At 48.8% G+C, this 11,667-nt stretch overlaps 1 protein-coding gene across 1 annotated transcript; it reads left to right on the forward strand.

The window, feature by feature from the left end:
• The first annotated feature begins 205 nt into the window (after window positions 1-205).
• LOC121341024 (homeobox protein NANOG-like) lies at window positions 206-6,170 on the forward strand. The gene is made up of 4 exons (XM_041414178.1): window positions 206-386; window positions 3,402-3,676; window positions 4,997-5,086; window positions 5,504-6,170. Exons 1-4 carry the CDS (start codon window positions 206-208, stop codon window positions 5,864-5,866), a joined length of 909 nt encoding a protein of 302 aa, XP_041270112.1. The 3' UTR covers window positions 5,867-6,170.
• The last annotated feature ends 5,497 nt before the right edge of the window (window positions 6,171-11,667 follow it).

Below are 11,667 nucleotides of genomic sequence, written 5' to 3' on the forward strand. Positions count from 1 at the left end.
TCCCCACCCCACCGATCAGCCTCTTTAACATGACAAAGAGCCTGGAGGAGCGGGCCGCGGTGAATATTGCGGTGCCAGGCAGGGAATGGCCGGCTATAAAGGCCTGCCTGCGCTTCGGGGCTGCGTCAGCTCGGTGCTGGGGCCTGTCCCCAGGTGGAGGTGACATCTGCTGTGAGGGGGGGATCCGCCCCTCCGGCTGCCCCCCATGTGCGCGCACCTGGCGCTGCCCCCGTACCCCGCGTACCCCGGCGGGGCTGCCAGGGGCTACCTGGAGCTCTGCTGGAACGCGGCGGGGGACGCAGGACAAGCCCCCACAGCGGCCGGGCCCGCGGGAGGCGCCGCGGCCAGGCACTCTCCGGAGGCATCGGGGAGGAGGCACACAGCAGGTAAGGCCTTGCAGCTAAATCCTGGAGCTGACCCCCAGGATAACTCTGCTCCCAGGTCAGGCTCAAATGACTTTTAGCGGATCTTTGTCTTTCCCTGCCTTGGTTTCTTAGTGCGTGACCTAGGCAAACTGCGCTGTGGTGGGCAAGGACGAGGGGTGACCTTGGCCAGTCACAGCACTTTTCCATGGTACTTTTCTTGGGTGACTGCCAACCGGTTTCCTAAACCTCAGAAGAGCCTGCAAGAGTCGAGGCACTGTCAGGTCTGTGCTCCAGGCTGAAGGGCAGAGTGACAACTTGGTCTTATGGAAGTTCATGGTTCTTGGTGTGGGAATGTGTGGGCCGCCTTTTAGTTAAATGCTGTCATGTGTGCCATAGAGACAAACAGATCCTGGAGATACTTCTTGTGGCATCCCTCGTCCCCTTACTAACTCCTTGCATCCTTTATGTGCTTATTTATCATGAGCCAAGGCCTGCTCTGAATCACTGGGTGCTGGGAGATCTGCTTCTTTAAATCCAGCATTGTTACTCACATTGCTTCCTTCATTTTGCCATTTTCCTCTCTTTCCCTCTTCTTTCTGTGCTCTTGTTGATTTGCCTTTCCCTTTTAAACCAAAAAGTCCCAAGCCTCACCACAGTGACATTTTCTGTTCCTGCCATTCCTCTCCCAGTCCAGTGAGGGGCAATAGAAGAGCTGAGAAGGGCAGGTTTTCGCTCAGCCCCACATTTTGGTCAGCAGGGCAACACTCTAGCAAAGTAAATGGATGGGAGGAGAGCCAGGTTTTGGGGTGCTACTTTCAGTTGCTATGGAAAGCTACAGGCTCAGGCAGAGTGCCTATGGCTACTCGGCATGTGGCTACCTGCCGTGTAGCTTCTCTCCATGCTGCCTGCCCATCAGAAGCAGCGGGCAGATGGACTCCTGTGTGTCCCTGTTGGGTTTGGTACATTGACTGTAACCCCATCTTCAAACACCCTCATACCTCTCAGAGAGAGCCCCGTTATGGGACTCAAGGCCTACGGATGTCAAGGCCATGTGGGAGTGGGTCTGTCACAGGCTTTCACGTTCATGTCTGTTGCACTGTTGTGTTTCTTGCTTCCTCTCTCCTTTCCTCTCTTCTCATGGGAGAGGGAGCACTTTTGTCCTGAGCTCAAGCTGCACACGATACATTTCATGGGGCTTTGGGATGACAGGTCAAGCAGCAGCCGGGGGGAGCTTTAGTTCTACAGTGTCCTGCTGTGGTTCCTGTCTAACAGGATCCAGGCCCACGCTCCCAGCATACTCATTTCTTCCCTGTAAAGTTTTTACTGCACAGCTTGCAGGAGCCAAGCATCCTGTGATACCACATGAAGTTTTGGCTTGTCATGCAGCCAGGTCACTGATGTTCAGCTTCCTCAAGGCACTGCAGCCTAGCCCCCCGCACTTAACACCGCAGGCCCTTGCACATCTTCTGCTGACAGCCTCTTCCAGCTGGCAGACAGAATCCCTTTGCAATCCTCATGGCCCCATTCCCCAGCGCTGGAAACCTGCCCCACTACACCCCTGGCTGTTCACCCAGCCCTTGCTCTGGGTGGTGTCATCTCCTGGGGATAGCAAATGTCCCAGAGCAGGCAAGCCTTGAGTGGCTGGTACCACAGAGACAGCCATGCCTCTGTAAGGGGAGTTACAAGGGCAACACTTAGACAGATGTGGCCACCTTTCTGAGGTCCAGCAGGACTCCAAGGCTTTTCAGTGATTGTTTAGCAGACTCTCAGCTTAGGACAGAAGAAGGAAGGGTTTTGTAGGGTGGGAAGCCCATTCCTCCGGGGGACATCAGTACTTTGCTCTGGACATATGTTCTGGAGATTGAGGAGGGTGTCTCAGTGTCACAGCTCTCAGGGTGACTGGTAAGGAGGTTGGGAGACATTGGTTGGGCTCAGTAGTCAGAAGGTGTGTACTGAAATGGCACTGCCCCATTCACTGCACTTCCAGTAGGAGGAGAGGGGATGGACCATGCAGGACAGCTTGCAGAGGAGTAGCTGGAGCAGGGAGGGATGGGAAGATTCATCACTGAGCCTCCCTCAGACCCCAGTAATCCGGCATGTGACACATTTTCTTATTCCTGCAGCCTGAATGACTTTGCATCCTGGCAGGTTTTGTCTTCACTAGGAGCCCAGATTGTTCAGGAAACTTTTCCCTTAGGTATTTATCTCAACTTTGCCATCAACAGAGATCCCTTAAGACATGTACCAGGACAAATGAGAAGGGGCTTGAATGCCTTCCTTTGCACTCTTGAATTTTGTCCCCTATGTCCCTGGTACAGGATTGCTGCCTCCTTTCATCTGTTTCACACATCCACCTTTCCTCTCCCTCTCCTTTTCCATGTGAAATTTCTCTCCTTCATTCTTCTCTCACTAAAAGCCTCTCTCAGACAAATAGGTCCTTCCACCTACGGTGTCTCCAGCAGTGGCATGGTCTGTGGTGGGAGACAAAGGCAAAGAGGACTGAGCCAATATCCAGTGCCTGATGTTCTCCACCTGCTGCCCTCACTGTGAGCACTGGCTGCTCTGCCCCACCGTAGACCCTGGCCGGAGGTTGTATTGTCTCTATTGAGTGCCTTGGTATTGCTGGGCAGGCAGTTCTGGGGAGCCCAGCCAGCAACCAGAGCTATGCTTGCAGTCATGACAAGGCCTTTTTACACCACAGTCAGACTGAAATATTACTGAGGCCATCTGGAGGAGGAGAGTTCACTGTGAACCAATGTGCACCATGCTTTTGCACCGCTCCCTGTCCTGACTTTTCTGCCTGGCAAAAGGAAGTCATGAAGATCCCGGGGGGACTGAGCTGGGAAGCTCCTTGCTCTCAGTGTGCTTGTCTGTGCTCACAGGTCTGTGAAGAAAGGAGGGTCACACAAGCCTTTGCTTCAAAAAAGCTCCTCTCTGGTAGGTAAGGAGCTCTACAGCAGGCAGGGAGCACGCTTATACCCTTACAGCTAAACATTTTGTCTCTTACACCTTTTCTCATTTTCTTTTTATTTATAGAAGTATCCCCAGCTTCATCCAGTTCTGGGAATTTCAGCCAATTCACACCAGATTCAGCCACCAGTCCACATTCCTCATCCTCATCCCCACAGTCTACAGCTAAGTCTCAGAAGGGCAGAGAATATGGTGTGGGGGGGATCAGGAAGACCAAGAGCCGGACAGCTTTCTCCAAGGAGCAGCTGCTAACCCTGCACCAGCGCTTCCAGAGCCAGAAGTACCTCAGCCCCCAGCAGATCCGGGAGCTGGCTGTTACCCTGGGGCTCACCTACAAGCAGGTGAACACAGAGACTTTGACCCACAGTGTATCGATCTCACCGGGGCTGAGTGGTCACTTAAGGGAGTGCCAGGATGGAAAGATGAATCCCCAGCAGGGACTGAGGCAAAGGTGCCAGCTAACAGTTGCTGCCCCGCTTATGCATGCCCAGAGATCAGAAGCACTTTTGCAGGTAGAAGGGTCAGTGGCACCTCATTTGGGTCTCCCAAGCCGGGGGTCAGTTAAGGGTTCTGTTGCCAACACCCGTAGTAGAATTGCAAACCCAGTGATGAATGTGTTGTTCACCACAAACAGTCTCTACCCTGGGCTTGACAGCACTTCACAGATGTTTTCATGAGCTGTGAACTTCTCAGAAACCCTGGCATGCATCTGTTCTCTGAATCACAGGGCTGCTGTGACATGCTGAAAGCTCTTGCTAGTGTCTCCTGGGTCTTATCTTGTACAGTATCTAATAATGCTCCACACTCAGCACTGCCTGGCTGCTTGACACATGCTCCCTCCTCCCCGTGGGTGCTGCTAGGTTCACACATCACTGCCCTTTAGGGTCTCTGCTGATCTCCAGGTAGGTTGTGTGTAGTGACATGATGCTGCCTCCAATTATGCCTTCCTAAAGCAGGGGGGCTGGGCAATGGGGCACAAGAGCTCGCAGTTATAAGTCCAAAATCTTCCTGCAATTTGAATCTCAGAGCTGGGCATGATGGCTGGGATGCCCTGGGACTAAAAAAGTTATACTTGCATTGTAAGTGCACACATACGGCACACACTGAACTGGTTCTATCAGGAACAAGGCAGGTGGGACAGTCTGCTCTTGCCTTCAATCCACATCCCTGCAAAGGCTGCTTTCACAGTGCAGACACAGCCCCGGGGGGGAAATGGCCCTGGAATTTGCCCTAGCAAGGAGCTTTGAATTTGGGAGCTGCTGGGGACCAGGAGCAGGTTTGTTCGCAAATATGCAGAAACAGCATCTTATAAGTTTGCCTGTAGTGCAGGGGGCTTGTAGAGGTGTCTGTGGATCTTGATTTACACCAATCATTCACCTCCATGTTTGGAATGAGTCGATTTGTCCCAACTATCACTGTCTCTTGACACGGACCACCCCCTCCCCCATCACGCGGTTGCACTAGCCACCTGCTGAGGCTGCTAGACAGACCTCTCCCCGTGGCAACACCCCCCAGGAGTTCTTACAGGCTTTTATCTGCTGCTGCCCGGGTATCTCTGCCATCTGGTCACTCCCTCTGGTTCTTCCTGCTTGTGAATTTGGTTACATTTGTTCTTCCCTCTCCTTCGCTGACATTTTCTCTGCTTTCCCTTCCCCTCCCAGGTGAAGACTTGGTTCCAGAATCGGAGGATGAAGCTGAAAAGGTGCCAGAAGCAGAGCCTGTGGAGCGAACGGGCTCAGTGTCTCACGCAAGTAAGAACACAGCCCATGGCTCATCATGGCTCTTCTGTCTGGGCAGATCAGTCCCATATTTCCTCCATGGGCGCAGCTTGAGCACACGAGTATGAGCGTACCTGGCTTTCTGGTTTGCTCAGCACAGAGGCACAGACTTGGCACCACACCATGTGTACTGGTGGTAGCCCAGCAGTGGGCTGGCTTACCACAGAAATGTTTCCAGGGAAAAGCTGTTTTCCTCTTATGTATATATATATATGATTGTGTATCCACCCCTGAGCTATGGGAACGGACATAGTTCTTCTTGCCCTCCATGCCATTGCTGCTGGTGAACAGACAATATGAAATGTGAAGGGACAGAGCCCCAGTACATGTCAGGCCTGTGGACACCAGTGGAGAAGCTATGTGTTCTGACTCTCCGCCTTTCCATTTCAGAGTGGCTTCCAGAGCGGTACTTACCTGGACGTGCACCCCAAATTCCACCAGGGCTACCCCATCACCACAGCTGGCAACATCCAAGCCATGCCTGCCCCCTGTCAGCACTACGGAGCAGGGCAGAACGCTTACACAATCGTGACCAGCGAGGATGGAGGAGTCTTTGGCAAAGGCGGGGGGACCTGCAGTGTCCAGCAGACAGTGGGCTTCATTGCTCAGCACAAAGTAGACTTTTACCACAGCTATCCTGGCAGTGTGGAATATCCAGGCTCAAAGACAGGTGATGGTTGTAATTTTCACCACTCAGCCACTATGGGAGCTCCTTTCCCAACTGCTGCCGGCCATCATCTCTATCATTCCTAAGCACTGTGGGGTACTTGGGCAGCCAGGAATCAAGTCTTATTCTCGTCTCTCCCCTTGTTATTTGTGTGCTGGCCACCTCAGGGACACCTTGTAGCTAAAACCTGTTCTGGCATCCAGATGTGTGCCTGCAGACACGCAGCTGCGCAGAGACCCGTTTGCCCAGGTACATGCACACAGAGCCCCTCATTTCTGTGCCCGTACATGTGCATACACACAGTCCTGTCTTGACTGGCACAGACAACCAAGCTACCTTATAGCAAAGCCCAAGATCTGGCTACCCAGCTTATGCCCTGGATCTTCTTAATTATGGACCATGTAACTTGTCTAAGGGGAAGCACAAATTCCTCTGGGAATCTCATTTCTGTGTATCACTGTACAGTTGTGTGTACATAACACATGAAGCCAGGGGCTGTATGGAGAGGTGCTGGTCACTTACCTTTAACTTAAGTTGGAGAAGTTATTGCCACATGCCAGTTATCCATTTGAAGTGTAAACCATCAGTTGTGTATATCACTCATGAGGTGAAGTGATGAAGTGTCTAATGAAGGGAGTTGTGACAAGTAGCTTGCAGAAAGGCTGGCAAGATGATCTTGTAAGCCCTTCCTTCTAGTCTGTATCTTTCTGTGCCTCCCCCTGAGAAAACCTAACAGTGCATTCAATTTGGCAAATAAAAAAAAGAGTACTTTTTAAGATGCATTATGTATTTTTATAAAGCTCTCTTTTCTCCACTGCAATAGAGCATTGCAACATAAAAAAACAGATGGAACATAAATAGCCATAGCAACTGTATGCCATTGTTACTTGATGCTGAAACTATAAACAGAAATTTTTCTGTGTTATTAGTGGATCAGCTTCATGGCTCTTGGCAATGCCAGATATCTCGAGTCAAAGAAACAGGTGAGTAACTGCCACCCACCTTAAGAATTTTCCATATCCAGCAGTATTTAATACAGGGACTGTCATGGAGGTACTATCATTTCTAAACTTGACTATGTAAGTGTCTAAGTACCTAAAACCAGATGTGTGTAGCAAAGAATGTGTAATAACAGGCTTCCAGTTCCCTGAGTCATACATTTTCTATCACTTTGATGATGTTGACAATTAATTTCTCTTAATGCCATGAAGTAGCTGCCATGGTTAAAAAAAAAAAGGAGCATAAAATGAAGGCAGTGATTTCTGTGACTGGAATAATAAGAGGCACAGTCTTCCATTGGCAAAGCTGATTTATGTCCCTGTGCCTCACATGTTTGTTCCCTCTCTCACTCCGTCATGCAGGCACTCTGACTCTACTGTAAACTGTATGCTGTGCTGACTTTGGCTGTGTTTGTTAGTTTTCCTCACAGTATCTGGGATGGGGCTGTGTTTTGGATTTGTGCTGAGAATGGAGTTGATAATACAGAGATGTTTTCATTACTGCTGAGCAGGGCTTGCACAGTGTCAAGGCCTTTTCTGCTTCTCATTATCTCCCTGACAGCCAGAAGGCTGGGGGTACACAAGGAGTTAGGAGGAAACATAGCTGGGAAGACTGACCCCAACTGACCAAATGGATATTCCATACCATATGGCATTGGGATCAGTGTAGAAAACTGGGGGGAGAGGAAGAGGGGGACATCCAGAGTGATGGCCTTTGTCTTTCTAAGGAATCATACACAGGATGGGGCTCTGTTGTCCTGGAGGTGGCCTGCCTAGGGGGAGGGGTGAATTAATTCCTTGTTTTGCTTTGTTTTTGTGCGGCTTTTGCTGCACCTATTAAATTGTTTTTATCTCAATCCATGAGTTTTCTCACATTTAGTCTTCTGATTCTCTCCCCCGACCCGGTGGTGGGGAGTGATCAGGTTTAGTGGCTGCATGGTGCTTATTTGCTGCCTGGCATTGAACCACAACACGTGGCCGGCCTGATTTGAGGAAAGATAATGCCTTTTGGATGGTGAGTCATTTGGTCTTGGCACAGCCCCCCGCCCTCTCCTCTTGCAACCAAGTGGCTAAGGATGGGCAAGACTGTTCTCGAAACCATCAGAGGGGTGGGGAACAATTAAGTGGACTGAAAAGGTGCTGGCTAACATCGGAGGGTGGACAATAGCGGCAATTATCAGGGATCTCACACCAGAATGGAGATATTTTTCAGTTCGTCTCAAGCCAACAGTTCTGTTTACTTACCTGAATATAACCTAAAACCTTTCCATGCCAACCCATCAAAGGCGGTTGTAGGTGAAAAAAGTTGAGCTTGCTGCACGTCCTCACCATTAATTCTCTGGAAAAGGAGTCACATGTCATGTCCTGCTCCTTCAGAGATGCTTTAGGACAGGCAGGATTTTGCTATGGAGGCAAATAGCAAGGAGCTAACAAACAGTACCAGATCTTGCGGTTTCCTCAGAGACACAATTGTTCAGAGGTAACATCCAAAGATAGACCTTATTGCCACAGGTGGTTATGGAGTCCAAAAGCCTGCAGCAATTCCAAACAGGCAAGTAAGCAGCTCCCAGGAAGGGAGATCATTGATGTCTGCTGTATCAGGAGCTGCAGTCCCAATGTTCTGTCTAAAAACAGCAGGAATGCAGCTACTGTTAGAGGGAGTCCCTCAGCCCCAGACAGCCAGAAGGGCACTGGAGTTTCTTTTCTGGTCTTTCTCTAGTATCTAAGCAATTACTTAGCTGGGGCTCCCCCAAAGCAAAAGTCCCAGTGTTGTAATTTGTAAAAGATTTAATGGTCTGGACACTCTCCAGCTGCTAGACAGCAGATGGACTTTTGTCAAGTATGAGAAATTAATTCGAGCCTGGTTATGAAAGAGATTCTCAGATATGACCCGAGGGTACTCTTCAAAACTTTGGACAACATGAAGAGTACATGACCTTCACAGGTAGGAAAAGACTTGGGATTGTGGTGTCTTGGGTTTCTTGATTTGGTTTTTTGTTGTTGGGGTTTTTTTAAGTAAGTTTATTTTTTTTCCCCTTTTGTTTTAATGTCCAAGTGCAATGATTTAGTCATTCATGCCTCATGACTACTCAGTATCAGCCAATATGCTGCTGCCCTCTGACGACAGGCCAGGCAAGAGACGTGTGGCAACGCTTGACTGAAAATTTCCAAAACCCTGTTAGCTCAGCCTTAGAGTCATGTGGTGTAGTTAGATAGCTAAATATGCTTACATATGCCTGTAGGGAAGATCTTATTAAAGCAAAGATAATTACTTTTATCTGCACTGGTGAGACAACTGGGGCTGTGAGCCCTTGCTCCTGGATCACTCAGAAGAAACACGTAGCTTGTAAAACCCCTGCAGGCCACATTGACATGGAGAGCAAGGAATGAGGTTGTTTCCACTGTTCTTGGTATTTTCCCTATGGGACAGCTGGAACCCAGTGAACTACAAAATAAAATCCTGTACCAGACCAAATTTCTTCTGTTTAGGTGGGATTCTCTACATCACTGGAACTACACCTGCAGCTTTTTTGTCACTGCAGATATTGTAAATGAGGAGTGTATTCCCACAAGATGTAACACATAAGAACTCCAAATCATCTTACAGCTTGATCCTAAAAAGATTTGCTAGCAAGGCAAATCACGTTTGCAGTGTGCAGAGGTCACTGTTACACAGCATAGTCACAAGAAGCAGCAGTCCTAACAGAGGTGTAATGCATCCTAGCGGTAAGAGCTACTGCTGGCATGAACTTTTTTCCTCTAAGGAACTAATACCAACACTTCTGCAAGTATGAGGCTGGAGGCACCTGCATCTCCATCAGTTTTGGTAGTAGTGTCCCATAACCTGTGCAGTTGTTTCACATGGTGATGTGAAGGTAACAGAGCACCAGCTCTGTGGAAAGACAGAGGCCTGTTTTTTAATTCCACAGGCTCTAGAAACACTTCCTAGGTAATTAGGAGTCCTTTCCAGCCCACCTTCCAAAACTCGAAGAACAGCTGCTCCTCATGCTCCCTCCAGCTACATGTGCTTACCAAACCTGCATACAGCCCAGGCTGAGCAACTGGGGGAATAACACAGCCATGAGGGAACACTCGATTTCCACAGAACACTCCCACAGTACATGGAGCAACAAACCACAACATGCAGAACAATCGTTCTCAGCCCCAGGGCTGTTTTAGCAACAATATCTGTTTTTGCAGAAGAACATCTGCCAGCAGAGTTCTGGCTATCTCCTTACCCTTGTGCAGACACATGGAAACAAAACATATGAAGCAGCACAGGTAAACTGCAGCAGGCAACCTCTGCAATTGTTCTACAAAGGCCTGTATATTATTTCTTTAAAGACTGCATCTTAAAAGAACCCCAAAATCATAAGCTGCTCATTTTAAAGCTGAAGGACAAAGCATAGTATGCATGACTTGTAGAGGTGAGTTATATGGTTCAGCTTTATTTTTTCAAGGCAATTTTTGAAATTAATACTATTGCTAGAGAATTACCCCAAATTCATTCGATGCTAGTGGGATATGAGTCTCCCATCCAGATGGGAAAGGAGCTCTTGTTCTGTAATACAGAAAACCACATCAACCTGGCATTTCCCCCTCTTCTGGGCCAATTTACCTTTTTTCTCCTGTTTTAAGATTGGCAGCCCATACATATAAGTGATTTATTCTTTTGTCCTTCTCTACACAGGCTCAAGCCTCTGCTCCTCTCTCCTTCCTGTACCTACTGTACCTTGCCTCGGGAGCAGAGGATTGCAGTGCAGCAACAGGAAAAGAGAGGATATATGCTTTTGCACCCACACAAGCAGGTTCTGTTCAGCAAAGGACCTGTAGCAGTTTGAGCCTGAGCAGGCTAATTGTGTTCGGTGGGAGTACCCATGGAATTTTCCCTTTTGGACAGATGAAGGGCTTCAGTGGTGTAGTGTGCTTTGAAGAACTCAGGATTAAACCAATCACAATTTCTGCTAGTTTGGAGTATGACTAAATAGCAACTGGGTTCTGGTTTTGTTTCAATGCTGGAGGCAGGAGATTTAGTTACTTAGTCGCAGACTTCTGTTGCCATTTGAGGTCAGCACAAGAACCCCAACAGAGCTGCAATTTTAATTAAGCGGGATTCCAGACCTCCAGTTGTGAGCTTCTGGAGCACCAGCAGGAGGCCACACAACCTCCAGGACACTTTCTTTTGCTCCATCCTCCTTTTTCAATACTTTTTTGGAGCATTGCTGCTCAAGGGCTAATAGAAGCACGTTATGGGGCTGCACATCACTTCAAGCCAGCAGGTTGTCCAGCTGCCTAGCCCTAGAGCCTCCCCCACCCTCCTTGCAGTAAGTAGGCTACACACCTGCATATTAAAAACAGGCTGATTATTAAAATAAAGTAATTTATTTAAAATTCAAACAACTTTGTCGGAACATTAAGAACATTAACTAGAAAAACCAATAAAACACAACATGGACATTACATAAAACATGCTTGGTAACTGCAAAAAAATTGTTCAACAACAACATTCACCTCCTTTGCAGTGGAAGCCCTGCTGCAAGACACACAGGCCAAGGACCAGAGATCACCTGCTAGAGAGGCAGCAAAGAAGGGGAGACTGGAAAAACGAACAGACCGTAACAACCTGTGCTGCTCACAGCTGCAACATTGCACACGGGCCTCAGTGAATGAGGGTCCAAACTCATCAAACCCAAAGCATCTCTGCCAAGGGTTAGCTATGAACAGACAGGCACACTTAAACAAGAACCTAGCCCCTGGCAGCAGGGTGCTGAACCCCCCCTCCCAGTAGTTAAAACAGTAGTGGAGGAGGGGCAAGAAAAACAAATAGAACATGACTTCAAAACCCTGGGAATCCCATGGGTGAACACAAGAGGTGGGAGAAAAAATAC

The sequence above is a fragment of the Onychostruthus taczanowskii genome, unplaced genomic scaffold (genome assembly GCF_017590055.1).
Source record: "Onychostruthus taczanowskii isolate IOZ18803 unplaced genomic scaffold, ASM1759005v1 scaffold44, whole genome shotgun sequence".
Lineage (NCBI taxonomy): Eukaryota > Metazoa > Chordata > Aves > Passeriformes > Passeridae > Onychostruthus > Onychostruthus taczanowskii.

Bases quoted from the DNA above. Each gene is read 5' to 3' on its own strand.
- LOC121341024 (XM_041414178.1), top strand. From the start codon at position 206: ATGTGCGCGCACCTGGCGCTGCCCCCGTACCCCGCGTACCCCGGCGGG. The intron at 3,677-4,996 runs GTGAACACAGAG...TTCCCCTCCCAG, and splicing joins TGGGGCTCACCTACAAGCAG to GTGAAGACTTGGTTCCAGAA. The intron at 5,087-5,503 runs GTAAGAACACAG...TTTCCATTTCAG, and splicing joins GGGCTCAGTGTCTCACGCAA to AGTGGCTTCCAGAGCGGTAC.